The sequence below is a fragment of the Miscanthus floridulus genome, chromosome 17 (assembly GCF_019320115.1).
Source record: "Miscanthus floridulus cultivar M001 chromosome 17, ASM1932011v1, whole genome shotgun sequence".
NCBI lineage: Eukaryota > Viridiplantae > Streptophyta > Magnoliopsida > Poales > Poaceae > Miscanthus > Miscanthus floridulus.
The window spans coordinates 61,971,235-61,996,080 of NC_089596.1; the positions used below are offsets into that span (position 1 = coordinate 61,971,235).

At 50.1% G+C, this 24,846-nt stretch overlaps 2 protein-coding genes and 1 pseudogene across 2 annotated transcripts; all 3 read left to right on the forward strand.

Moving 5' to 3' along the window:
- Positions 1-620: 620 nt before the first annotated feature.
- On the forward strand, positions 621-2,023 carry LOC136515692 (uncharacterized). Its single transcript, XM_066509213.1, has 2 exons — positions 621-837; positions 1,365-2,023. Exons 1-2 carry the CDS (start codon positions 621-623, stop codon positions 2,021-2,023), a joined length of 876 nt encoding a protein of 291 aa, XP_066365310.1.
- Positions 2,024-12,776: 10,753 nt separating this feature from the next.
- Positions 12,777-17,612, forward strand: LOC136515694 (uncharacterized; annotated as a pseudogene).
- Positions 17,613-21,419: 3,807 nt separating this feature from the next.
- Positions 21,420-24,606, forward strand: LOC136516795 (protein NRT1/ PTR FAMILY 3.1-like). Its single transcript, XM_066510275.1, has 3 exons — positions 21,420-21,631; positions 22,144-22,957; positions 23,466-24,606. The coding sequence occupies exons 1-3, from the start codon at positions 21,535-21,537 to the stop codon at positions 24,388-24,390; spliced, it is 1,836 nt and encodes a 611-aa protein (XP_066366372.1). The 5' UTR covers positions 21,420-21,534; the 3' UTR covers positions 24,391-24,606.
- Positions 24,607-24,846: the final 240 nt, after the last annotated feature.

Genomic DNA, 24,846 nt, shown 5'->3' on the forward strand with positions numbered 1-24,846 from the left:
TAAGCTCCTCAAGCGCAAGAACCCCATCGGGGCCTTGGACTTGAAACGCCTAGCTAGAGCGGTAGGCCTCTCCTGCTCCAGCCATTGTGTAGTGGATGTGGCGGCCGCGGGTCCCTCCCTGGTTCCATGATTGCTTGGTGGGAGCTCCACCACCGACCATGGTGCCCCAGCTGCACCATGGTGTTCCAGTTAGCTCCGCGCTCATCTAGTTTGGTACCGTTCATTAGCTTCGAAACCTCAGTGTCCATTGTAATGACTTGCCTGTCAGCGTGCAGGACATTTTCTCCACCCTATCCACCTGCATCCGTGAAGGTGGCTACTGCGAGGACCACCACCATTTTTGTTTCTATTTTCCATTTTCCTTGTACCCCGCCTCCACTTGTTGTAATCTTAGTTCAATGAATCAAGAGCGCTTCAATTATATTGTGTTGTCCAGGAACGTTCGTGGACTTAGCCTCTAGGAAAAGTGTGATGCCGTGCATGACACAATTTCCATCTCTCACTCCCACATTGTCTGTCTCCAAGAGTCGAAGCTCAACACCATTGATACTATGAAGTGCAGAGCATTCCTCCCTTCCTACCTTAGCGCCTTCACCTTCTCCTCGGTGGATGGCACATGCATGGGGCTTGTCATGGCTTGGAACCCCAATGTGGTCTCGGCCGGTGACATCTCCTCCACTGACCACTGCCTCTCCATCTCCTTCTCCTCCACCTCCTCCAACTACACCTTCACCATCACTAACATCTATGCTCCGACGGACCACCAGGACTCGCCGTCATTCATGTCTGAATTTGAGTCCGTTCCCCCACCTCAGACCATCAATTGGGTTGGTATTGGTGACTTCAATCTCACTCGTTCACCGACTAACAAGAACACCCCCAACTTCAACTCCTCCCTCGCAAATAGATTCAATTGCCTCATTGATGGCCTATCCCTCCTCGAATTCACCCTCCTTGATCGCCTCTACACTTGGTCGAACAAGAGGGACTCCCCCATGCTTGCTCGGCTAGACCGAGCATTCTTCAACAACGCGTTCGGTTCCACCTTCCCCAACGCCTCCCTTTCTTCCTGGCTTGGCAGCACCTCGGATCACATTCCCCCCATACTCACCATTCCCACCACCATCCCTAAAACCCACCACTTTCTCTTTGAAAATGCATGGCTCAAACATCCCAGCTTTCTCCCCTCCACCACCCCCGCCTAGTCTTGTGCTTGGGTCCCGAGAGATCCTGCAGGTGAGATTGCTGCATGCGTCAAGGCCTTCCGGCATGCCGCCAAGTCTTGGTCTCGTAAGCACTCCTCTAGCCCCTTAGAATACCACAATATGCTTCTTTCATAATCCTTTTGCTTGATGTGTTTGAAGAAACCCGCTCGCTGTCTACTGGCGAGCGCTGTCTCCGTGATCAATGCAGCGACAAGGTGGCACTGATTGTGGCCCAGCGCGCTACATATTGGAAGCAGCGTGGCAAGTTTCGGGCACTGCGTGATAGAGACACCAACACAAGCTTCTTCCACGCCAAGGCATCCGGGCGGGCGGGCCGGAACACCATTCGCGTGCTGGAGGTGGACGGGCAGTTGCTGGTCACCCATGACGACAAAGTGGCCACTCCCACCGCCTACTACACCGGCATACTCGGGGGTGAGACGGCCACCGTCTGGCAATTTTACCTCACCCATCTATATGAAGGTGGTGAGCAGGCTGATCTAGAGCCGCTCCTCGCACCATTCTCCAAAGATGAAGCATGGCGTGTGGTGACCGCCATGTCTATGGATAGTGCCTCGGGTCCCGACGGGGTTGGGCCAGGCTTCTACACCGTTGCTTGGCAATCTATCAAGGCTGCGGTCATGCGCTTCCTCAACGCATTCCACCGAGAAGAGGTGGACCTCCAGCGCATCAACCGTGCGCTCATCGTCCTGATCCCCAAGACAGAGGCTGTAGTGATACCTAGGGCATTTAGGTCGGTGTCCCTGCAAAATTGTCCTGTGAAGATTCTAACCAAGCTCCTCACATCGTGGCTCTAGCAACAGATCTCCAGGCTGGTCGATCCTGACTAGACCGGCTTCATCAAAGGGAGGTCGATATCAGAGAACTTTGTGCTCGCCACGGAGCTAGTGCAATGCTGCCACAAACGCCGAGCTCTGACGTTGGTGATCAAGCTTGACTTCGTGAAGGCATTTGATTCAGTCAATTGGCATAGCTTACTGCAAATCCTACAGGTGCGAGGCTTCCTGCAGAAGTGGCTAAGATGGATGGAGCAACTGCTCAGGACGTCCCACTCCACTGTGCTAGCGAACGGGGTGTCGGGCCCCTGGATAGACTACAAGCGGGGCTTACGTCAAGGCGATGCCCTGTCGCCCTATCTGTTCTTGCTGCTAGCGGACGTTCTCCAGATGCTCATCAGAAAGGACACCGGCATCCTCCACCCCATGGCCGACAGCCCATGCCCAATTCTGTAGTACGACGATGACATGATCATCCTTGTTAGAGCAGACATGGAGGATGTCAGGAGACTGCGGCAGGCCCGGGACATGTTCTCCGCAGCCACCGGCCTGGCGATCAATCTTGGCAAGAGCACAGTGACACCGATGAACCTCCCCGAGGGTGCTCTGCAGGGATTCATGGAGGTGTTGTAGTGCAGAGAAGGCTCCTTCCCACAAACGTACCTAGGACTCCGTTATCAAACGTGAAGCTCCCTCTATCAGCGTTCGCCCCCCTCATCGCCAAGGTTGACAAATATTTGGCAAGCTAGCAAGCGCTGCTCCTTAGCACAGCCGGGCAGGTTGTCCTCATCAACTCGGTCCTAGCGGGCATCCCCACGTACGCGATGGGGGCCATGTTGTTGCCCTCGGGAGTTGTGGCCACCATTGACTCGTGACATCGGGCGTTCCTTTGGATAGGGATGGACAGCGCCTCTTGTGCATGTCTTGTGGCCTGGGATAAGGTGTGCTGGGACAAGGAAGATGGCGGCCTCGGCATCAAGCAGCTGGAGGTCCATAACGTGTACCTACTCCTAAAGATGCTGCACCGCCTCCACCACCCCGATGGCTCACCCTAGGCACACTGGGTTGGCAGCCAAGTCAACTTGGCCGAACTCAGCGGTGACATGGTAGACACGCACTGGATAGCTCTGTGCGACCTCCTCCTAGGATACCAACATATCACGACCATCTCAGTGGGGAACGGCCATGACACCTCCTTCTGGGAAGACACTTTGGCTGATGGACGGGAAACTGGCCGATAAGATGCCAGGGCTTCATAACCATTACTGTTGACGTGCGATGTTGGTCCGCGACGTTGTGGACACGGGTCTGCGTAGCTCCTCCAACACAGACTCACTTGCCAGGCCACCATGAAGGTCAACTATCTGGAAGATCTCCTCCAGGAGGTGAGTTTTGAGGACACCCCTGACCAACGCTCCAGCTTCTTCGAGGACAGCAGCCATCACCTCATGACCGGTGTCATCTACCATTCTTCAACGAGCAGTCACCATGCCTGCCCGTCATACTCCTTCATGTGGGAAAACTTCACCCTGCCCAGAGTGAAATTCTTCGGCTGGCTGCTGACTCAGAACAGGATGCAGTGTAGGACAGCATTGGTGCGCAAAAACATCCTGGACGATGCTCAGTGTGAAGTGTGTGGCCAAGAAGACAAGACCGCAGACCACATCATCTCAGGCTGTTGCTTCGTTCGTAGCTTCTGGGCGCGTATTGGCTAGGCACCGGAAGGGATAATCTCAACGTTAGAACTCTGGCTGACTAGAGTGCCACCATGGGTGCTTGAATCGCCCACCCGCTCATACTCCTCTACTACTGGGAGATTTGGAAGCAGCGGAATGAATTTGTGTTCAGGCACATGGAGCCCAATGTAGACCGGCTTGTCGCCGCTTGCAAGGAGGCCGGGCGATCATGGAGCTGTCGGCTGCCAAGGAGGAATGTAACCATAGCTAGTAGGTGGAGTGCTGCCCTTTCTATGTAGAACACACCTCTCCTCACTTGATTTGTTTCTAGAGCATTGTATGGCGGGCCTTGCCCCCCCCCCCCCCCCCTTCATCCACCGGCATCGCCGAAATCAGTGAAATGAAAATCAGGTGGGGATTGGTTTGATCCCCCGTCGTCGACCTCAAAAAACATGTTTATGGGCTTGTGAACCTAGTATTTGATCTAGAAAATGAGCTATAAGTGTTTAACTCAACATGGTACAAGATAACACTTGAAATGAGGTGTGAAGAAGCTTCTCCTTAGATCAAACCGAGTTAAATATCTTTGGCAAGTGTTCTAGGTTGAACCAAATTTAAGAAAATGATCCTCACCCCATTGATTGACATTGATAATCTTAACCTATCTAAAATTGAACCTTTGTGGTCATTGATGACAAAGAGAGAGAAATTGCACAAAGATAAGGTTAAATGACAAAGAGGGAGAACTTTGACATAGGGGGAGAAATATAAAAGTAAGGTGATCAATTAAAATTTTGAGCACACAAGTAGGGGGAGTAAGCTCATAAACTTGTATGTTGCATTAAAATGTGCATTTTATATGTTTACTTGCTTGACACTTGTTTTAAATTAAAATTCCATGCTTGTGTGGTGTATGCTAGTTGTAGGTTTGATCGATGAAATGGGAAACTAGCATGCATAGGTTTAGTAACTAGACTTGTGTTTATTTTGTGAAAACTAGACCCTTGCTTCTACTGTTGATCTCACGGGGTATTCTAGTTTTTGTGTATGTCTAGTTACTAATGGTGCTAAGGATGGTATAATGGTGCACTCCGATTGGTATCATGCTTCAAAGGTCCATCTCTTATACCTTAGCATCATTTGGTAGACATTGCCCTCCCACATTTCCAATCCATGCATATGTGCAAGCTTCAATCTAAACTCTTAGCACATATATAGGGGGAACTAATGCTACCAATTGGGGTTCATGAAACTTGTACATATCCTTTTACACATGGTAAATATGCTTGGGCAAGCAACATGGATTCAAATGAATTTTAATTCATATCTTTGTGAAAAGGTTGTCATCAATTACCAAAAAAGGGAAGATTGAAAGCTCTAGTTTGATATTGGTGAATTAATAAAACCCTATGTGCTAACCTATTTACTCTAGTGATCATGAGATAGGTAGCACATTCCAAGTGAAGGAGCAATTAGTGAAGATCATGATGATGGTGTGATGGCCATGGTGATATAGTGCTCGGCTTGGAAAAGAAGAAAGAGAAAAATAAAATGGGCTCAAGGCAAAGGTGAATTTGATAGGGCCATTTTATTTTGGTGACAAGACACCTAGTGGGTGTGATCACATTTAGGATCAATAGCCGTACTATTAAGAGGGGTGAAACTTGTATTGAAATACGGTTATCAAAGTGCCACTAGATGCTCTAACTCATTACATATGTATTTAGCTCTAGTGGAGTGCTAACACCCTTGAAAATGTTTGTAAAAATATGCTAACACATGTGCACAAAGTGATACACTTGGTTTCGAAGTGACCGGACTCACTAGTTGAGCATCCGGTCAATTATAGTGAAGATGGTGTGCTCGGGCTTGGTCTGGTGGATGACTGAACGCTGCACAGTCATTGTGACAGGACGCGCAGGGTCTACGTTCAGTCATAGCTGACGTATGGTGATGTGGTGGTGCGCTGCGAGGCTTGAGAAGAGCGGACACTGGGGCACATCTGGTCATCGTCAATTTGATGCGTCTGATCACGGAAAAACGGCTCTAAAACCTTACTGGAACCGACTTGACACCGGGAAGCCGAGGGGAACAACGCGTCCGGTCATGACTTGGTCGTGGCACGCGCGCGTGTGCTCTGCTGCTGATCGGCTCGTTCGGTTGTGCGACGGACGCGTCCGGTCCTAACTTAACGCGCGAGGGTTTGAATTTGTCCGTTGGAATTGTACGCGCGAGGTTGAACGGGAGTGACACGTGTATGGAGTTAGTTGACCAAACACTGAGGTGTGTGTCCGATCATACCTAATCGGCGCGTCCGGTCAGCGCGAGGCAGGCCGAAGTGTGAGCCCAACGGCTCTATTTCATGGCGGCTCCTATTTAAGCTACATGGCCGGCTCAAGCTCACTCTCTTGGTCATTTGCATTGATATAGCAACCTTGTGAACTTAGCCAAAGCCCTCTCACTCATCTTCATTATTGATTCATCATCTTTATGAGATTGGGAGTGAATCCAAGTGCATTGCTTGAGTGATTGCTTCTAGAGGCACTCGGTGCTCGTGTTTCGCTGCGGGTTTCGCTTGTTACTCTTGGTGGTTGCCGCCACCTAGATGGCTTGGTGCAGCGAGGATCATCGAGCGGAGGAAGGTGCTTGTTTCTGGCTCCGATCGTGGTAATTATGAGGGGTTCTTGACCTTTCTCCGACGAAGAGCCAAAAAGGTACTCTAGTGGATTGCTCATGGCTTGTGTGATCCTCATCTTGTGTTGGTTGTGCGGCACCCAATTGCGGGTTAGGCGTGTGATGCCTATGAGCGCGTGAACCTCCAAGTGAGTGAATCGCCACAACGAGGATTAGCTTGCCGGCAAGCAAGTGAACCTCGGTAAAAAATCATTGTGTCATCTTGTTCCGAGGATTTTTTGGTATTCATTGTGATTGATTGGTTCCATCTTGTGATTGGCTCATTCCTCGACACGGCGGTATAAATATCATATCCCCTCTCTTGTATTTACATTTCATAGTGTAGCTAAGCTCTTTAGTGTAATTAGTTTTGAGATCTAGCTTGTGTCGGGTCTAGTGGTTAGTGAGGCTCTTTAGTTAGTCTTTGAGAGCTCACTAACTTAGTGGTAGTGATATACATTGTGTGCATAGAGACTATAGAAACTAGAATTCTGGTAGGCGGCTTGCATTTTTTGTAGGCTAGCGCAACATTCACTTTGCCTTATATTTGCCTGACCACTTTGTTTAGTGTTGTTGTAGAAATTTTTATGGACTATTCACTCCCCTCCCCCTCTAGCCATTAGGACCTTTCAGAAGTGAAAAGTGAAGGAGTGAGTGATGAAAGAAGGGAGATTGGAAGTGTGGAACGACAGACTGAGGGAGATCATTACATATAATATTAATATCAGATATAGATATAGATACACCTATGGACTAATATAGACAGTAAGATGTTATTTTATTAATATGGTAATAATATTAGATCATCTTCTCTATAAACGTGTTGTGGTTTTTTTCAACACTAATCTCAAAACAAGTGTACATCTAACTTCTCGAGAAATCAAATCTTTTAAAGTTTGACTAATTATAAAAGTATTGCATTTATGATGCATAGTAAGTATCATTAGATTGTTTGCAAAATATATGTTCATAATAAACTTATTTAGAGATATGAATATTGATACTTGTTTTTATATACCTAATAATTTTTTTAACAAAATGAATCCACGAGAACTGAGATATGCACTTATTAGAAATGAAAGAAGTACCTAACATTTATTATTATTGGTAATAATATCTAATATTAGAGATGTAAAATTTCTCTCCATCTAGTTTTTTTTCCATCGCCTTCATCCCTCCGGTATTTGTCCCTCTGCTGTTAGCGTGGTCCTCCGCCGTCCTCCATTTGTCCCTCTGCTGTGTGAATGGTCCTCCATTCGACCAGTACATATTCGATCTGTTTTTTTTGTTGTTGCGCTCCATCCTTGATCCATGCAATTTTTGGTTTTTTCTAATAAACATAAAAGTTAAATAACAAACACAATATCGTGGGCTTTAAACCATTGACCCTCTCCCTAAGTAACAAAAAATTCTATCACCAAGTTATTGATGCAGTTTTGATTATAAACAAAATTTATGCTTATGATTAAAACCTAGATCAGTCAATAGTCCAACTAATCAAATAGTAAACTAAAATTTTGAACAGTTTATTATCTAATTCAGTCTAAATAAATAAATATAAATTTATCTTAGAAATCTTAACAAGGGTTGTCATGTGAAAAATCAAGGGAGAGATCTCTGTTATTATTATTTTGGACAGATCAATTCTTGACATGTTAGCAACTAATCTTACCGACTTTAATCTGATAATGGAATTATGAGTTTTCATGGGTCCTCAAAGTAAGTCACAAAACTCAATATTTAACTGTACCAACACAAGGATAATATGAAATTAATGTTTTGATATATTATTGATAATATTTCTGTGCGGTAATGGAAGAAAAAATCTATCAAAATTGTAGTATCTTAATAGGTTTAATAGGACATTGTTATGTTATTGTTAATATGAAACTATATTATGTTGTCATATGGTCATCATGGAATGATTTATAGCTTTTAAATAAAATTTATAGAAGGTGTAAAACATAATTGAAATGAAACGATCCTGTTCTCGTTATCTATGAAAGTTTAATAATTTTTATTTTCTCGCCTCGCAATGCATGGGAATGTGATTTTTTTTGAAAGAACGGGAACGTGATTTTAAAAGAAAGGAGCCAGGCAGCCAGCAGCGCCGGTGTTGGGCCCTGCCTGCCCGCGACCACGAAAGCGGGGAGGTCACGCGGGACGACACCAATTTTGTCGCGCTCCTCGCACACGAGCCCTGCGAGCGCGCAACCAGCGACGTCGACGTTTCGTCGCGTCCGCACGGTGCGGTCAAGACGCGGGGGATTCGAGCGTGCACCGCCCTGGCCCTTCGCGTCTCGTCCCCTCGATCGCGCACGGCACAGCACAGCAGGGTACGCGAACCATCCGTCCCTTGCCGGCGCCGGAGCCAGGGGGCGAACCGCGGGACCAGTGGAAGACGCCAACCGCGTCCGTGCTCGCCGAATCTGCCACGTCCGGCACTCGCACCGCACCCGGACGAGCGGGAAGGTCCCGGTGTCCGATCTGCGGCTCTCGCCGAATCTGCGGCTCGCGACGCTCGCCCTCTGTACACTTGTAAAGGCAAAGTAGGCGCGCGTCCCGTTCTAATGATTGAGAGCGCTTGAGCTTGTGATTTGTGAACAGGACGGACGCCGGCACCGGCGGATCGAGATGACAGGAAACGGACATATTGGACCAGCGCACCAGCCTTCCCGCCGGTACTGCTTGGTGCCTTGGTCGCTGTCACGCACCTGCCGTCACGCACACTGACTGCTAGTACCAGTAACTGATACTCAGGACCTCCTCGGTTATCATTCTTTCTCTGCATAATTGCTGAATGATTGCTTGGTCAGTCTTAGGGGCTGTTTGGTTCCTTCCCCTCCTCCTAAAATTCCTGTCACATCGAATGTTTGACACATGCATGGAGTATTAAATATAGACTAATTACGAAACTAATTGCACAACTTGCGACTAATTTGCGAGACGAATTTTTTAAGCCTAATTAGTCCATGATTTGACAACGTGGTGCTACAGTAAACATATGCTAATGATAGATTAATTAGGCTTAAAAAATTCGTCTAAAAAATTAGCCTCCATCTATGTAATTAGTTTTGTAATTAATTTATATTTAATGCTCCTTATTAACCTCTAAACATTCGATGTGACATAAATTTTAGGAGCGCCTAAAGAACCAAACACCCCCTTACTCAGACGGTGAAACCACAAATCATGCCAATCATCAATATATAATGCTACTACTTGCCACCAGTAGAACAAGATCCCATGTTGAGTTCGATCATTAGCATGCGAGATAAGATTTGGCACACTATTAATAAATCTGGACTGGATTATGACTTATGAGATAGCCGCCAGCTACATGAGTCATGGCCATCATCTTCTCCCGAATGCCTGGTAGGACGGTCGGACCAGACGAAGGTCCGGTTATCTCATTATCTGACGACCGTGTGGGTCGACCGGCCGACCTGCCTAACCCTGAATGGCCGCTTGGCTAGCAAAGCCGATCCATGCTGTATGGGCAACAAACCAAACCTATACGGGTGCCTCTTGCCTCTTGGCAAGTTGAGCTCGATCGACACAACACAAAATCGCTGCACTTAGGACTAGATCGACATACAAGATGTGAGAAGAATTACGCATGCGCACCGAATTCTTCGGAATCCCTCCAGGCGTTCGCTGCTCGCTTCCAAGAAAGGAAATCAACAGATCGCTGGTACAGTCTCAAAGCTTCTATTCCACTTGGTGGTGTGTGACTGAAACGTAGAAACGACAGTTCAGTTCTGTTTCCACAACCAGGCAACCAGGACTGGTTTGTCGAGCGTCGTGTGATCGTAAAATCCGAGCCGATGAACACTGGATGATGGGAGTGATGGCGAAAGGAACCAGTAGTAGGGGCGGGTACAGACAGCGTGCCTTAACCGGCACCCTACCTAGATCCGCCACTGCCAGTAGTAGGTACTGATCGAGCAAATAGAAGTTTAATCGGAACTGGAGGTTCAGACGTCTCATGATCTCGGAGCTATTAGATTCAGAGTTGGTATCAGATTCAGAGCCTCTGGACTCCATTGATCCTTATCTTTTGCTCGTGATACTGATGAGTTTGGTCAATCTTGTCATACTGCGATGATTACTGCTCTTGTTCACATGTGCAAATCCAAGCACTCGTCTTTCAATTAGTGTGTTTAGTATTGGTACGAGCAATAACTGACGAACTAATCATTCTTTTTTGATCTTTTCGTTGAAGGACCAAAAGAACTTACCAGTGGTAGCCATATGCCACAGGCGCCAATAAACAATCTGCAGCTTACTGTTGTTAGTCACACAAAATTCTTTGGAAGGGGTATCTTTTGAACTCTATCCTGCAGTTGGCACCTCGTAACCGGGATCCCTTGTCCCTTGTCTTAATTTATTTACACATTAGCAGGACGAAGACAATTGGGAAATTAGATTCTAATTGAGTAACGGACGGCCATACACATTAGCAAGGCCAGGCAGCGACCTACGGTGGCCGTGATGGCAGCGCCTATGACCTGCGGTTGCCGGGCTGCTCACCTGCACTCGCAGCTCGGGTGGCCAGGCGCCTGCGCGCTCGCCTCCACGGCCCCTGCTGGCCGTGGTCACGATGGGACATCGCCGGTCCCCTCCGCCTACTGCTCGTGCTCGACATCGGCCTGTTCATTTGGCTGTGGCTTGTCGTAAATGATCGTAAATTTTTAGCTGGAACAGTATTTCTCTCTCACACAAACTAGCCAGCAGTACTTCTTCACGAACCAGCAACGATACGAACCAGCCAACCGAACAGGCTGGTTTGCCGTGCTGCACTCTGGGTGGGCTTTCCAAGGCATATGGAATATGGGTAAAAACGGTGCATGGCTGCTGCTCCAGGCCAGCGACGATGGCTCAAAATGGCGTCATATCCCGGTGTCGTCGTATATTTCAATTTCTGCTATCGTGAAAGATTTCTGAGATTGATGAGCTGAGCAAGTCTTGGGGCAAAAGCCCTTTCGACCCTGGTGCTCCGATCATCGATGATCGGGTCCGTGGACGTTACTTCTCTTCTTGAAAGCATCGATACAAGCACACATGCTCATGTCTAGGTCCAGCGTGTCGCTCTCCCTGACTGCTCCATACCAGCTCCCACCGTGACGGGCATGTCCTTGTGCTCGTCTTATTTTTGGTCTGATTACGTTTCTACCCCTGGGCATTTGTGCACACTACATGCATGCTCTCCGTCAACGGCTTCCTCTAGTTCATTTTAAATGCTTCATCTCATCATATCTCTCCCCCTTTGAGGCTTCCTTTCCTTAAATGGTGTTGGTCGGCGTCGACCAGAACCTAGATGCTCTCATATGAGATGCAGCTCACGCTTCTCGTCGGTTTGTTCTTACTCGATGCCTTACAGCTTCCTAGCCGTCGTCTGTCTGGTTTGTGGATTTGAGATCTTTAGAGTGTCTTTGGTGGTGGCAAAGGTCGGGAACATGGTCCGCGCACTAGCTCCGGATGTAGGCTGTGAGCTTCATGGGTTGTCCTTGTAATAGATGCTTTGCACCTTCCATGTACTTTTGTGACTTTCAAGAATCATCCCTGTATTGTTTTACACCCTTCATTACTAGCTCGTCGAAATCCGTAGAAAATATATTTAGGTGGAGCCTCTGCTCCTTGATGTTGACTAAAAAACGGACAGCTGTACTTTTGCCGTTCGTTGAGAGTTCGAGGTGTTTCCATGGCATGGTTTTCGTGTATGGTATCTGACGAAAGCGCGATTTAGCATCAGACTCAATTGTGACGATGATGTGTTGCTTTTTTTACTCAAATTGAGAGAGACTTTTTGGTTCCCCACGTTGGGATTTCAGCCAATAGTTTTAATGACCTGTGTTGTGTACTAAAGTGCAGAACCAGTTACTGAATGCAAATAGGTGTTTCGCTCCTACATGACATTTTTTAGACGGGAAATAATTGCCAACCCATCGTGTTTACTGTAGCACTGCATTGTTAAATCATAGCCTAATAGGTTTAATAGTTTCGTCTCGCAAATTAGTTTCCATTTATACAATTAGTTGATAATTAGTATATATTTAATATTGTTAGCACAATGTAATTATAGTAGGCTGATGTATTTATGGTAGGCTGCCCTTGATTGATTGTGCTTGTAATCTTACCTATGTGGTTGGTTGCATGCCACCCTGGCTATATGTCCACCTGTACAAGATATGAATGACAATGTATTATAATCACGTTTACATAGTATCAATCGCGATTACGATCCGCTACTCTTCCGCAACCCTCGCCAGCCGCCGATCCGATCGCTGCCCCCGCCGCTGACACCATCGCTAGGCGCATCACCGGTCCCATCGCCTACGCCTCCACCAGATCGCCGGCCCCTGTCATTGACCTCGTCACCGGGTGCCGCCGCTGGTCTGCTCGCCTGCCCCGCTGGTTTCCCGATGGCGGATGACGCCGACGCTGCTGCGGCGGCCGCCGCCAAGGAAGGCGAAGATCGTAGTCTCGCCGCGGCCGCCGAAGAACGTCGCCTCGCGACTGAGGCCGAAGCCCGCGCTGAAGAAGCACGTCGTGCCAAGGAGGCCCATCTTCGCGCCGCCGCGCTGGACGCGTATGAGAGCGCCCATGAGGCCCTTTGGGCACAGGCCACTGCCGTCGTCAACGTCAAGGCCCTCATCCCCGTCGTCCTCGATCACGCGGCGCGGCATGTTCCTCACCGTCCTTGGCAAATATGCCATGACTCGCCACGTTCTTGATGACGAGGCCTTCCCCTCGCTCCCGGCATGGGCGCAGGCAGATTGCGTCGACTTGACGTGGATTTATGGCACTGTCTCCAACGATCTGCAGCAATCCCTGATGATGCGGCAGCGACCCGCTCGCGGTGCCTGGTGCTACCTTGAGGACGAGTTCCTCGGCCAGCGGGAGTCCCGCGCGCTCCTCCTCGAAACGCAGTTCCGCAACTTCCGCCAAGACGCCCTGAGCATCACCGACTACTATCGCCGTCTTGAGTCAATGGCCACCTCTCTCGCCGAGTTCGGCGACCCCATCGGTGATCGGCAGCTGGTGCTCACGCTCCTCCGTGGCTTGGGTGGCAAGTTCCGCCATATGGTGTCCATCCTCAAGATGCATCGCCCGTTCCCGACGTTTGCAGAGGCCCGGACACACCTCCTGCTGGAGGAGATGGAGATCGACGCCCGACCACCATCGCCGCCATCCGCTCTTGTTGCTACCACTCCACGCCCGACGGTGCCCGGGGCACCAGCACCTCCATGCCTGGGGACGTTCCCCCCTGCACGCCCTCCTAGTGCACCCACTAGTGGCCAATATAATGGCCGCCGTCGCGGACGCGGTGGACGCGGCGGCCCATTAGCGCCCCCTGGTGGTGCACCCTAAGCGTGCACGGTGGCATGCACCCATCCTTCGTGTACCCGTGGGCTGGCACCGTACAAATGTGGCTCTATGACCGGTCTGGGCGCCCTCCACCGGCGCCTCCGGCGTTCACCGCCATTCCTCAGTATGGTGGTTTTGGTGGCGCATATGGTGGTACCTATGGCCCTCCACCTCCTCAGTACGGCCCGTCCTTCGGGAGCACCGACTCATACTATGGGGGAGCCGCGCCTCCACCACCGGCACTGCCAGCCTTCCAGGCGCCCTCACCGGCCCACCAGGTCACTCCAGCGGCGCCCTGGAATCCTACCCACGGGGGCTCTTGGCATCAAGACTCCCTGGCGCACTCCTTCAGCACCATGACGCTCCACCCGTTGGCTCCATCACCCGAGTGGTACGCTGATTCAGGGGCTGGTTCCCACATGACCGCGGACGCTGGTAAACTCTCTACCATTTCCCCACCTTTTTCATCTACTCCTTCATCTATCGTTGTGGGAAATGGTGCACTACTTCCTGTCACTGCCACTGGATCACACACTTTTTCTTTCCCAGGTCGCAATCTTGTTCTTAACGATGTTTTGGTGTCTCCCAACATTATTAAGAATCTGATTTCTATCCGTTGTTTTACCACCGATAATAACTGTTCCATCGAATTTGATCCTTTTGGCCTTTCTGTGAAGGACTTGCACACCAGGAACGTGATCGCCAGGTGCAATAGCTCTGGCGACCTCTACCCGTTCTACCCCACCTCCACTAGCGCCACCGCGTTCCTCGCCGCTCCCACTTCCCTTTGGCATCATCGTCTCAGGCATCTTGGGCGTGAAGCTCTGTCCAAACTTATCAGTTCCAGTGTTATTTCTTGTAATAAGGATGATCTAGACCACATATGTCATGCGTGCCAACTTGGTCGTCATGTGCATCTTCGCCTCAAATCCGAGACTTTTTCTGTTCTTTCTAATTTTTTTGCTCATATTCGCACATAGTTCGGCACCACCATCAAGAGTGTCCAGTGCGACAATGGCTGAGAATTCGACAATTCTTAGGCCCGCCCGTTCTTCCTCTCCCATGGTGTTGCACTCCGCATGTCGTGTCCATATACATCCCAACAAAACAGAAAAGCGGAACGTTCTATTCGCACCATCAATAACATTCTGCGTTATCTTTTGTTTCAGGCGAGCCTCCCTCCAGTTTACTGGGTTGAGGCCCTTCACACTGCGACATATCTTGTGAACCGGCTCCCCACTAAAACCCTTGCTTTTTTTACCCCTCACACCTCTCTTTATTCCACTCAGCCCTCTTACGCCCATCTTCGGGTTTTTGGCTGTGCCTGCTATCCCAACACGTCATCCATGGCACCTCACAAACTCGCCCTCCGTTCCTCTTTATGTGTTTTCCTCGGGTATTTCTCGGAACACAAGGGCTATCGGTGTCTTGAACTCCAATCCAATCGCATTCTCATCTCTCGACATGTCGTTTTTATGAATCTTTTTTTCCTTTCTCTGCCATGTCCACCACACCAACGTTAGGGGCAGCAGAACCGGCAGCACTCGGAGGCACCGTGGAGGACGAGGCGCCAGCGCGGGTGGCAACAGCCTATGCGGGATGCACAGGGGTAGCAGCGCTGGTAGGCTGGGGTAGCACAGTAGAACTGGGCAGTAGTGGCCCAGGCGACTACGGCACAGGGGCATGCTCCGGAGCGGCTATAGGACCATGCACGTGCATAGGGCCATGCACTGATGGTGGTGAACCTGCAGGTGCGGCTATAGGGCCACGCACGTGCATAGGGCCATGCACAGCATGCGGCACGGTGGCAGCTGACGGTGGAAGACCTGCAAGCACAACACGGGCTCTAGGGAAGGGAGCAGTAAAATCATGTTCATCAACTAAAAAATCCAGGGCGTTCCTTGGCCACAGCGAATCTCACGCGCTCCTCCTCGAGACGCAGTTTTGCAACCTCCGTCAAGGTTCTCTGAACATCACCGACTACTGTCGTTGTCTTGAGTCGATGGCCACCTCGCTTGCCGAGTACGGCGATCCGATCGGCGATTGACAGCTCGCCCTCACGCTTCTCCGTGGCCTCAACAACAAGTTCCGCCACATGGTCTCCATCCTCAAGATGCATCGCCCGTTCCCGACCTTTACGGAGGCTCGGACTCATCTTTTGCTGGAGGAGATTGAGAACAATGCACGGCCACCTTCGCCGCCCTCTAGGCTCATCGCTACTGCACCTCGCCCATCGGCTCCTGGGACTTCGGCACCACCGCGCCAGGGGGTGCCCACACCTCCCCCTGCGCGCCCTCCTAGTGTCCTGTCCACGCCTACCACCGGTGACGGCGGACAGCGCAACGGCCGGCGACGTGGCCGTGGTGGTCGCGGTGCCCCAACTGCACCCGCGGGTGGCTCTCCACCAGGACCTCATCCATCCTTCACGCATCCGTGGGTGGGTACCATCCATATGTGGCCGTATGATAGGCCCGGCCACCCTCTGCAAGCTCCACCTGCATTCCTCACCGCTCCCGCTGTACAACACTATGGCGGCAACCACGGTGGCGTCTACGGCGGCACCTACGGCGGTGCCTACGGCCCTGCCCCGTACGGTTCATACTATGGGGGAGCTTCACCACCACCACCGGCCTTCCAGGGCCCTCGCCAGCCTTCCAGACTCCATCGGCGGTGCCCTGGTCGACCCCGGTGATGCCCTGGAACCCTGTCCAAGGGGGCTCCTGGAATCAGGACTCACTGGCGCACTCGTTCAACACCATGACTCTCACTTCGCCAGCGCCCTCCTCTGAGTGGTATGCCAATTCCGATGCTGGTTCTCATATGACTGCGGACGCTGGTAAACTCTCCACCATTTTTTCACCTTCATCAAGTGCTCCTTCATCTATCATTGTGGGCAATGGGGCGCTCCTTCCTGTTAATGCCACTGGATCACACACTTTTTCTTTTCCGCATCGTAATCTGGTTCTCAATGATGTCCTGGTCTCTCCAAACATAATTAAGAACCCGATTTTCATTCGTCGTTTTACCACCGATAATAATTGTTCCATTGAGTTTGATCCTTTTGGCCTTTCTGTGAAGGACTTGCACACCAGGAATGTGATTGCCAGGTGCAATAGCTCTGGCGACCTCTACCCGTTCTACCCCACCTCCACCAGCGCCACCATGTTCCTCGCCGCTCCCACTTCCCTTTGGCATCGTGTGAAGCTCTGTCCAAACTTATCAGTTCCAGTGTTATTTCTTGTAATAAGGATGATCTAAACCACATATGTCATGCGTGCCAACTTGGTCGTTATGTGCGTCTTCCTTTCAGTTCCTCCAGCTCTCGGGCTGTTCATAATATTGATTTAATACACTGTGATCTCTGGACATCTCCTATTGTTAGTGTGTCAGGCTATAAGTATTACCTTGTTATTCTTGATGATTGCTCGCACTACATGTGGACCTTTCCTCTTCGCCTCAAATCCGAGACTTTTTCTGTTCTTTCTAATTTTTTTGCTCATATTCGCACGCAGTTCGGCACCACCATCAAGAGCGGCACTGGCTGCACTGCTGCCACCAGGCCGATCTCCATCACCCCAGTCACTAATGCGCATTCCATGCGCACGCGTGGTAAAGCTGGCATTGCGCAGCCCGTGGATCATCTAAACCTCCACGTTGTGCCCATGTCGCCATTGCCGCGCTCTGTTCGGGATGCTCTGTCAGATCCCAATTGGCGTCCTGCTATGCAAGCTAAGTATGATGCACTTCTCGCCAATGACACCTGGAGTCTTGTTCCTCGGCCCCCTGGCATCAATCTGTTAATCGGCAAGTGGATTTATCATCATAAGCTGCTCGTCGATGGTTCTCTTGATCGCTACAAGGCTCGCTGGGTTCTACGGGGTTTCACATAGCGCCCCGGTATTGATTATGACGAAACTTTCAGTCTAGTGGTCAAGCCAGCGACAGTTCGGGTGGTTCTGTCCTTGGCCATCTCTCAGCATTGGCCCATTCATCAGCTTGATGTCAAGAATGCATTTTTACATGGCACTCTGTCAGAGACAGTCTACTGTGTCCAACCTTCCGGTTTCGTTGACTCATCCCGTCTGGATTTTGTCTGTCGACTCAACAAATCTCTTTATGGTCTGAAGCAGGCTCCTCGCGCTTGGCATACTAGGTTTGCCACACACCTCCTGTCCCTTGGGTTTGTTGAGGCCAAGTCAGATACTTCGTTGTTTACATATCATCGGGGCTCCGACACCGCCTATCTGCTATTATATATTGATGACATTGTTCTCACTGCCTCCTCAGTTGAGTTTCTTCAACATATCATTGCCGCCTTACAGCGTGAGTTTGCTATGACAGACATGGGCCAACTTCATCATTTTCTTGGTGTTTCCGTCGCACACTGTGACGATGGTTTATTCCTCTCTCAGCGGCAGTATGCTCTGGATATTTTGGAGCACGCCGAGATGAGTGCTTGCAAGCCTTGCAGCACCCCTGTCGACCTGCACTCCAAATTGTCTGCAAATGGTCCTCCAGTTGCTGACTCCACACACTACCGTAGTTTAGCTGGTGCTCTCCAGTATCTGACATTCACTCGTCCAGACATTGCCTATGCCGTCCAGTAGATTTGTCTCTATATGCATGATCCTCGAGAGCCACACCTTGCTGCTCTCAAACGGATCTTACGCTACTTACAGGGCACTCTGTCACTTGGCTTAACTCTGCGCCCCTCGTCACCTGCTGAGCTTGTTGTCTATACTGATGCTGACTAGGCCGACTGCCCCAACACTCACCGATCGACCTCTGGCTATGTAGTGTTCCTCGGGGATAATCTGGTGTCCTGGTCCTCCAAGCGTCAACACACAGTCTCTCGGTCGAGTGCAGAGGCCGAGAATCGCTCTGTGGCAAATGGTGTCGCTGAAACTTCTTGGCTGCGTCAGTTACTCATGGAGCTTCGCCACCCACCTCGCCGATCCACGTTGGTCTATTGTGATAACATTAGTGCTGTCTACCTCTCCACCAACTCAGTCCAGCATCAGCGCACGAAGCATGTTGAGATTGATCTCCATTTTGTTCGGGAGCGAGTCGCCCTTGGCCAAGTTCGGGTTCTTCATGTCCCAACGACATCTCAGTACGCCGACGTCTTCACCAAAGGTCTCCTAACCTCTGTGTTTCAGGAGTTTCGATCCAGCCTGAACGTTCGTTGTGCTCCCGTTCCGACTGCGGGAGAGTGTTAGCACAATGTAATTATAGTAGGCTGATGTATTTATGGTAGGCTGCCCTTGATTGATTGTGCCTGTAATCTTGCATGTGTAGTTGGCTGCATGCCACCTGACTATATGTACACATGTACAAGATATGAATGACAACATATTCTAATCACGTTTACAAATACTCTAAATTAATGTCCAACTTCTGATGTGACAGGAGGGAACCAAAAGGGCCGATAATCCCAAACATCTCAACGAAGTAGGCACAACACCAATGACAACATTTTTTTTTGAAACAATTACACAACAGTTGAGCAGGCACCACTGCGCTACTGCTGAACAGGCACAACTGCTGCATTGCAGTGAACGGGACAGTGCCAGTCTGCAGTTCTTCGTCCTCTTGAATCATTTGAACCCGATCGGACCTACTGTAAGATACCATCACGCATGTGCTGCTGTGCACAGCACAGTGATGGTAATCATAGCTTAGCTATGAGCTGTTGTGTCCGCCTGCAGTCCGGTTCACGGTTCACACAGCCTAGCCAGTGCCGAACGCACGCACGCGCCACCAGGCACCACCCTTCGCCGTGGCACGGCCTCCACGCAGATTGCAAACGTCCAATTCGCTTCGTTTTCCTAGCGCAGCTGATGGGCAATTGGGCATGTTCCGGTTTGGTGCCTGTCTCTGTAGTCTGTACGCGCTTCTTACCTTCGCCTCCGCGGGAGCCTCAGGACGGGATGGCAGGGCGGCGCTTTCGGGCGGTGTCAGCTCAGCGATGCCCGGAAAAGGGAGCCTGCTGGCGGCCTGGCGCCATCGGCTGTCCGGCCGACGGAGCGGACGACAGCGATGGGAGGAATGAAGACGCAGGTTGAGTGGCTCCATGACCATGCAGCTTCAGGGCCGGCCGAGTTGGATTGGCTTGTCCTTGGCTCCTGGCTCGATTCTGATTGTCTGACCTACTTTTACTTTACGATGTACAGGTAAGAGCAAGGCTAATAATACAGTCGGCTTGTTGGCTGTAAGGTTTTTTTAACCTTCTCTCAGCTCACTCATACAGTAGTCAGCTCTTTACCGTTAATACATGACCCACTTATCTCTCTCACAGACTTTCTTGGTTCTTGTGCTCAAACCGGCTGTAAGCTTATAGTCCGCTTCTCCTCTTTCTCCTCCCCTCTCTACTCCACCTCAGCATTTAGTCGGCTTACCGCCTGCTATTATACTTGCTCTAAACAATAAAATTGACCGCGATTAGAGGGTAGCAGAGACAAGTGGCAAAACCTTGGTCTAACCCGATCTAGCACACCGCGAAGAAACCATGCGTTGCTTGCTTTTCTGTGCACCATATTGGGCATACTTTGGAGATGATTTGAAGAAAGGCACACCTTTAAAAAAGCCACATGCACTGGCATATCGAGAGCATTCTGGAAGCTCTGTTCCTAATTGCAGGGCGCCGAAAGAACTCGGCCAAGATAATAAGATAGTAACGCCCCTGAGCTAAAATCCGCTGAGAAAAAGATGTGAAACCACCGATAGGTTACTTGTATTCTGTGATGCCACTCCAATAAATCTTCTTTGCTGCAAATGACACATCCAGCAGTCCACTTGGTTGCAGAAATCGCCCTACTGCACATGCATGTGCCTAAGCGTAACCTATTCTACCCGTTTTTGCTATTGTGGAGCCATTCAAGGCCTTGTTAACCCAGTCAAGTTTATGAAAATTGACGTAAACTCTCTAACATGAGTCTCTGGATAGTACTCCCTCTAGTCACAAATGACTACCATTCTTGTCACCAAGACATTGGTTTGACCATTGCTTACTACTCCATCAAGTCTAAATTATAAGATGTTTTGAATTTTCTTGATCCATAGTTTTTGCAGTGCACTTAGATATACACTATATGTCTAGATACATAATAAAAATAATGTATCTAGAAAAGTTAAAACATCTTATAATTTAGAACTGATGGAGCATTATGCAATTTATGGAAATATATATAGCATTATAAAATTAAGAAACTATTATAGACTTACAATTTTGAAAAAGCCTCATTTGAATATTTAAATAGATATTGATGTTCAAAGTTTAAACTTTTGCTTATCATATAGCTTAAAACGACAATAGTTTATGACTGAGGGGAATAACTGTAAAATTGGGAGGACTAATCCCTAACAATGGAGGGCGTTTAGTGGTTAATGGTTGTATCCTCCCGTTATAATGACGAAAAAAAAAAGAAAAGGAAAAACGGACCTGGGTGTGCCAACATTAACTGGCCACAAAGTAAAATTTCTAAATAATCCTAGGTGCAAATATAAAGTTAATATAAGTATAACCAATCATGATGCACTAAGTTCCTCAAAAAAGAAAAAGAAAAAGTTGCCGTCACACTTGTGGTCTGAACTAGCTTAGCAGGTTTGGCTTGCCCCTCGGGCGCCGCTGATGAGGTGTTTGTCTCGGCGTGTCTATATATATGTGGCTCCATTCTCGCATCAAATGCAGGGGCATGTGAAGGTCGCAGTCGTTCCCCCAAGGCCTTGCTCTGATTGAGCATCAGCAACGCCTCACTCACTCACTCACTCACCACAGGAACCAGCGAGTTCTCTGGCTCTCTGCAGCTTGCCATGATGGGGACCACAACGGCAACAATGGACAGGAATGCAGATGGAGAGCAGGGTAGGAGGAAGAAGGGAGGCTTCAGGACCATGCCGCTCATACTAGGTGAGGAAATCGATATGCCTGCATCAGCTTATGTTGCAGTTGTTTACACCAATCTGTGGAGTTTGCACAAGTTAAGCACGGTTGTTTATTGTTTACATTTTGGTCGGCGTTTCAGTCCAAAGATGTAGAGCTCTACGCCTCTACTTAACCGGGTTCGCAATTTAATATGATTCCGTTGCAAGAAAACGTACGCCTTCCTGTTCTTGGAAATCTAGATCCGCGGTCATTCCGCTGCCAAAATGTTTGTCTTCTTGTTTTATTTTTTGTTTATTAATTGTTCCGTGCATTTTTCTTTTATTATTATGTCCTCGTCTAATTCTACTGTCAAACTGTAAACGTAGACTGAATGACATATACGGTAAATTTGGTAATAAGAAATTAATTGGTGAACAAACCAAGAAAGCTAAGACAGATGATGACGATGCAACGAACACTTGGGTTGCAAGTGCAGTTCTTGGCTTGGTGATAGATGTTCTGACGACAGTCTCATGGCTTTGTCCATCGCATTGCAGCAAGCGAAGTCTGCGACCGGTTTGCCACGGCCGGCTTCAACGCCAACCTGATCACGTACCTGACGCAGCAGCTGCACCTCCCCATGGTGGAGGCGTCCAACCTCCTCACCAACTTCAGCGGCACGTCCGCCTTCACGCCCATCCTAGGCGCGTTCGCCGCCGACTCCTTCGCCGGGCGCTTGTGGACCATCATCGCGGGCTCCGTAGTCTACCAGATCGGCATGATCGGCGTCGTCGTGTCCGCGCTCCTCCCTTCGCTCCGCCCGCCCCCGTGCAAACCACCGGCCACCCCGTGCCAACACGCCTCCGGGTGGCAGCTCGCCTTGCTAGACCTGTCTCTGCTGTGCACGTCGCTGGGCTCCGGCGGGATCCGGCCGTGCGTCGTGGCGTTCGGCGCCGACCAGTTCGAGCAGCAGAAGCAGCAGCAGGACAGCAGCGCCGCCGAGGCGGCCAAGGCGGAGGCGGAGCGCAAGCGGCGCTACTTCAACCTCTACTTCTTCACCATGGGGTTCGCCGTGCTGCTGGCGCTCACGGTGGTGGTGTACATCCAGGAGAACGTCGGGTGGGGGTGGGGGTTCGGCATCCCGGCCATCGGCATGTTCATCTCCATCGTCGTGTTCCTGGTCGGCTACCCGCTCTACGTGCTGCTCAGGCCCGGCGGCAGCCCGTTCACGCGGCTCGTGCAGGTCGTTGCCGCCGCGTTCAAGAAGCGCCACGCCGCCGTGCCCGAGGACCCCGGCTTGCTGTACAAGGACAAGGAGCTCGACGCGCTCATCTCCACCAACGGCAGGCTCCTGCACACCAACCAGTTCACGTAAGTCTCCATTTGTTTTCCGGTCTCTTGTAAAAAACGAAAGTAATTGTCCAATATTAGACGGCCCCGGACATACACTCCCCAGGGCCACCAAAGCATATGCCAGTATGCCACCGTAACCTAACCGTAAGATAGCGTGCACGAAAAAAGATCCTTGTCAGTAAAAAAAAATCGACTCTCTTGTAGTTGTAGTAAAAAAAGATCCTTGAGTTCCTCGACAAGTTTTGTCAGTAAAAGACCCGTAACCTAACCGTAAGATAGCGTGCACGTGATGTGTCTTACAATGGCGCCTGCGTGCCTGAACGGTGATAGACCTGTGGGCAACTTTTTGTGGTGGTTACTTATCAGTGCACAGAAAGGGGAAATGCAACCCCGCTAGCTTAAAGCAACATCGCTCACTGCTTTAAAATAAAATTACCTCCTTTTCGCATTCCTTTGATTGTACTCTAGATTCCTGTTCACTGCTCAGTGCTCACTATTGATTTTTTTTCTCTGTTGATTAATTAAGGTTCTTCGACCGGGCAGCAATAGTGACGCCGGGCGACATCACCCCGTCCGGGCAACCAGACCCGTGGCGTCTGGCGACGGTGCACCGCGTGGAGGAGCTCAAGTCCATCGTCCGCCTGCTGCCCATCTGGTCGGCGGGCATCATGCTGGCCACCGCCGGCTCGCACAACTACACCTTCACCATCATGCAGGCGCGGACCATGGACCGGCACCTGGGGCCCGGCCACTTCCAGATCCCGCCGGCGACGCTGACCATCTTCTCGACGGCCGCCATGCTCGTCACCCTGGCCTTCTACGACCGCGTCTTCGTGCCGCTGGCGCGCCGCGTCACGGGCCTGCCGTCGGGGATCACCTACTTCCAGCGCATGGGCATCGGGCTGGCCATCTCCGTGCTCAGCGTCGCGTCGGCCGCGCTCGTGGAGACCAAGCGCCGTGACGCCGCGGCGCGTCACGGGCTCCTGGACAGCCCCGCCGCCGTCGTGCCCATCAGCGTGTTCTGGCTGGTGCCGCAGTTCGCCGTCCACGGCGTCGGCGACGCCTTCTCGTCGGTGGGGCACATGGAGTTCCTGTACGACCAGGCGCCCGAGAGCATGCGTAGCAGCGCCGTCGCGCTCTTCTGGCTCGCGGGCTCCATCGGGAGCTACATGGGCACGGTGCTCGTCACGGCGGTGCAGCGCGCCACGCGCGGGCGCGGCGAGTGGCTCCAGGACAACATCAACCGGGGCAGGCTCGACAACTATTACTGGCTCGTCACCTGCCTCGTGGTGCTCAACTTCGGCTACTACCTCGTCTGCTTCTACTTCTACACCATGAAGCCGCTGGAGGTGGCAGATGATGACAATGGTGGTGGTGACCATGACAAGGAGTTTGAGCTCTCGTCGTCTCTCCAGAAAAATGGCGGTGGCGGCACTGGTGGGATGGTGTAAGGTTGATCTATTTGAGGATAATTAACTAGAAGACTAGAAAGAGTGGTCTCTTGTTAATAACTACTCCTTCCGTTATAAATTATGCTGAAATTTGGTGGCACCCTGTTCGCTTATGCTCATACTCATGCTAAAATGTTGTGAGAAAAAAACATTGTCCTATGGCCGAAAAGTAGCTCAAGCGAATAGGGTTTCGTTTGACTTTTTTTTGACCCCAAGTTTAACCACTTGTCTTATTCAAATAATTTGTGCAAACATAGTCAAATTTAAGTCATTCTTGAAGAACTTTTGTTAATAAAGCAAGCCACAGCAAAAGTGGTATTTTACACAATTTTTTTGAATAAGACGAGTGGTCAAACTTGAGGTAAAGAAGTCAAACGAATTATAATTTGGAACGGATTTAATAGATATAATCAGCTACTGCACATGCACAAGGATTACAATTTACTATAGGGATCA

Bases quoted from the DNA above. Each gene is read 5' to 3' on its own strand.
- LOC136515692 (XM_066509213.1), top strand. From the start codon at position 621: ATGGGGCTTGTCATGGCTTGGAACCCCAATGTGGTCTCGGCCGGTGAC. The intron at 838-1,364 runs GTGACTTCAATC...ATGTGTTTGAAG, and splicing joins CATCAATTGGGTTGGTATTG to AAACCCGCTCGCTGTCTACT.
- LOC136516795 (XM_066510275.1), top strand. From the start codon at position 21,535: ATGATGGGGACCACAACGGCAACAATGGACAGGAATGCAGATGGAGAG. The intron at 21,632-22,143 runs GTGAGGAAATCG...ATCGCATTGCAG, and splicing joins GACCATGCCGCTCATACTAG to CAAGCGAAGTCTGCGACCGG. The intron at 22,958-23,465 runs GTAAGTCTCCAT...TGATTAATTAAG, and splicing joins CTGCACACCAACCAGTTCAC to GTTCTTCGACCGGGCAGCAA.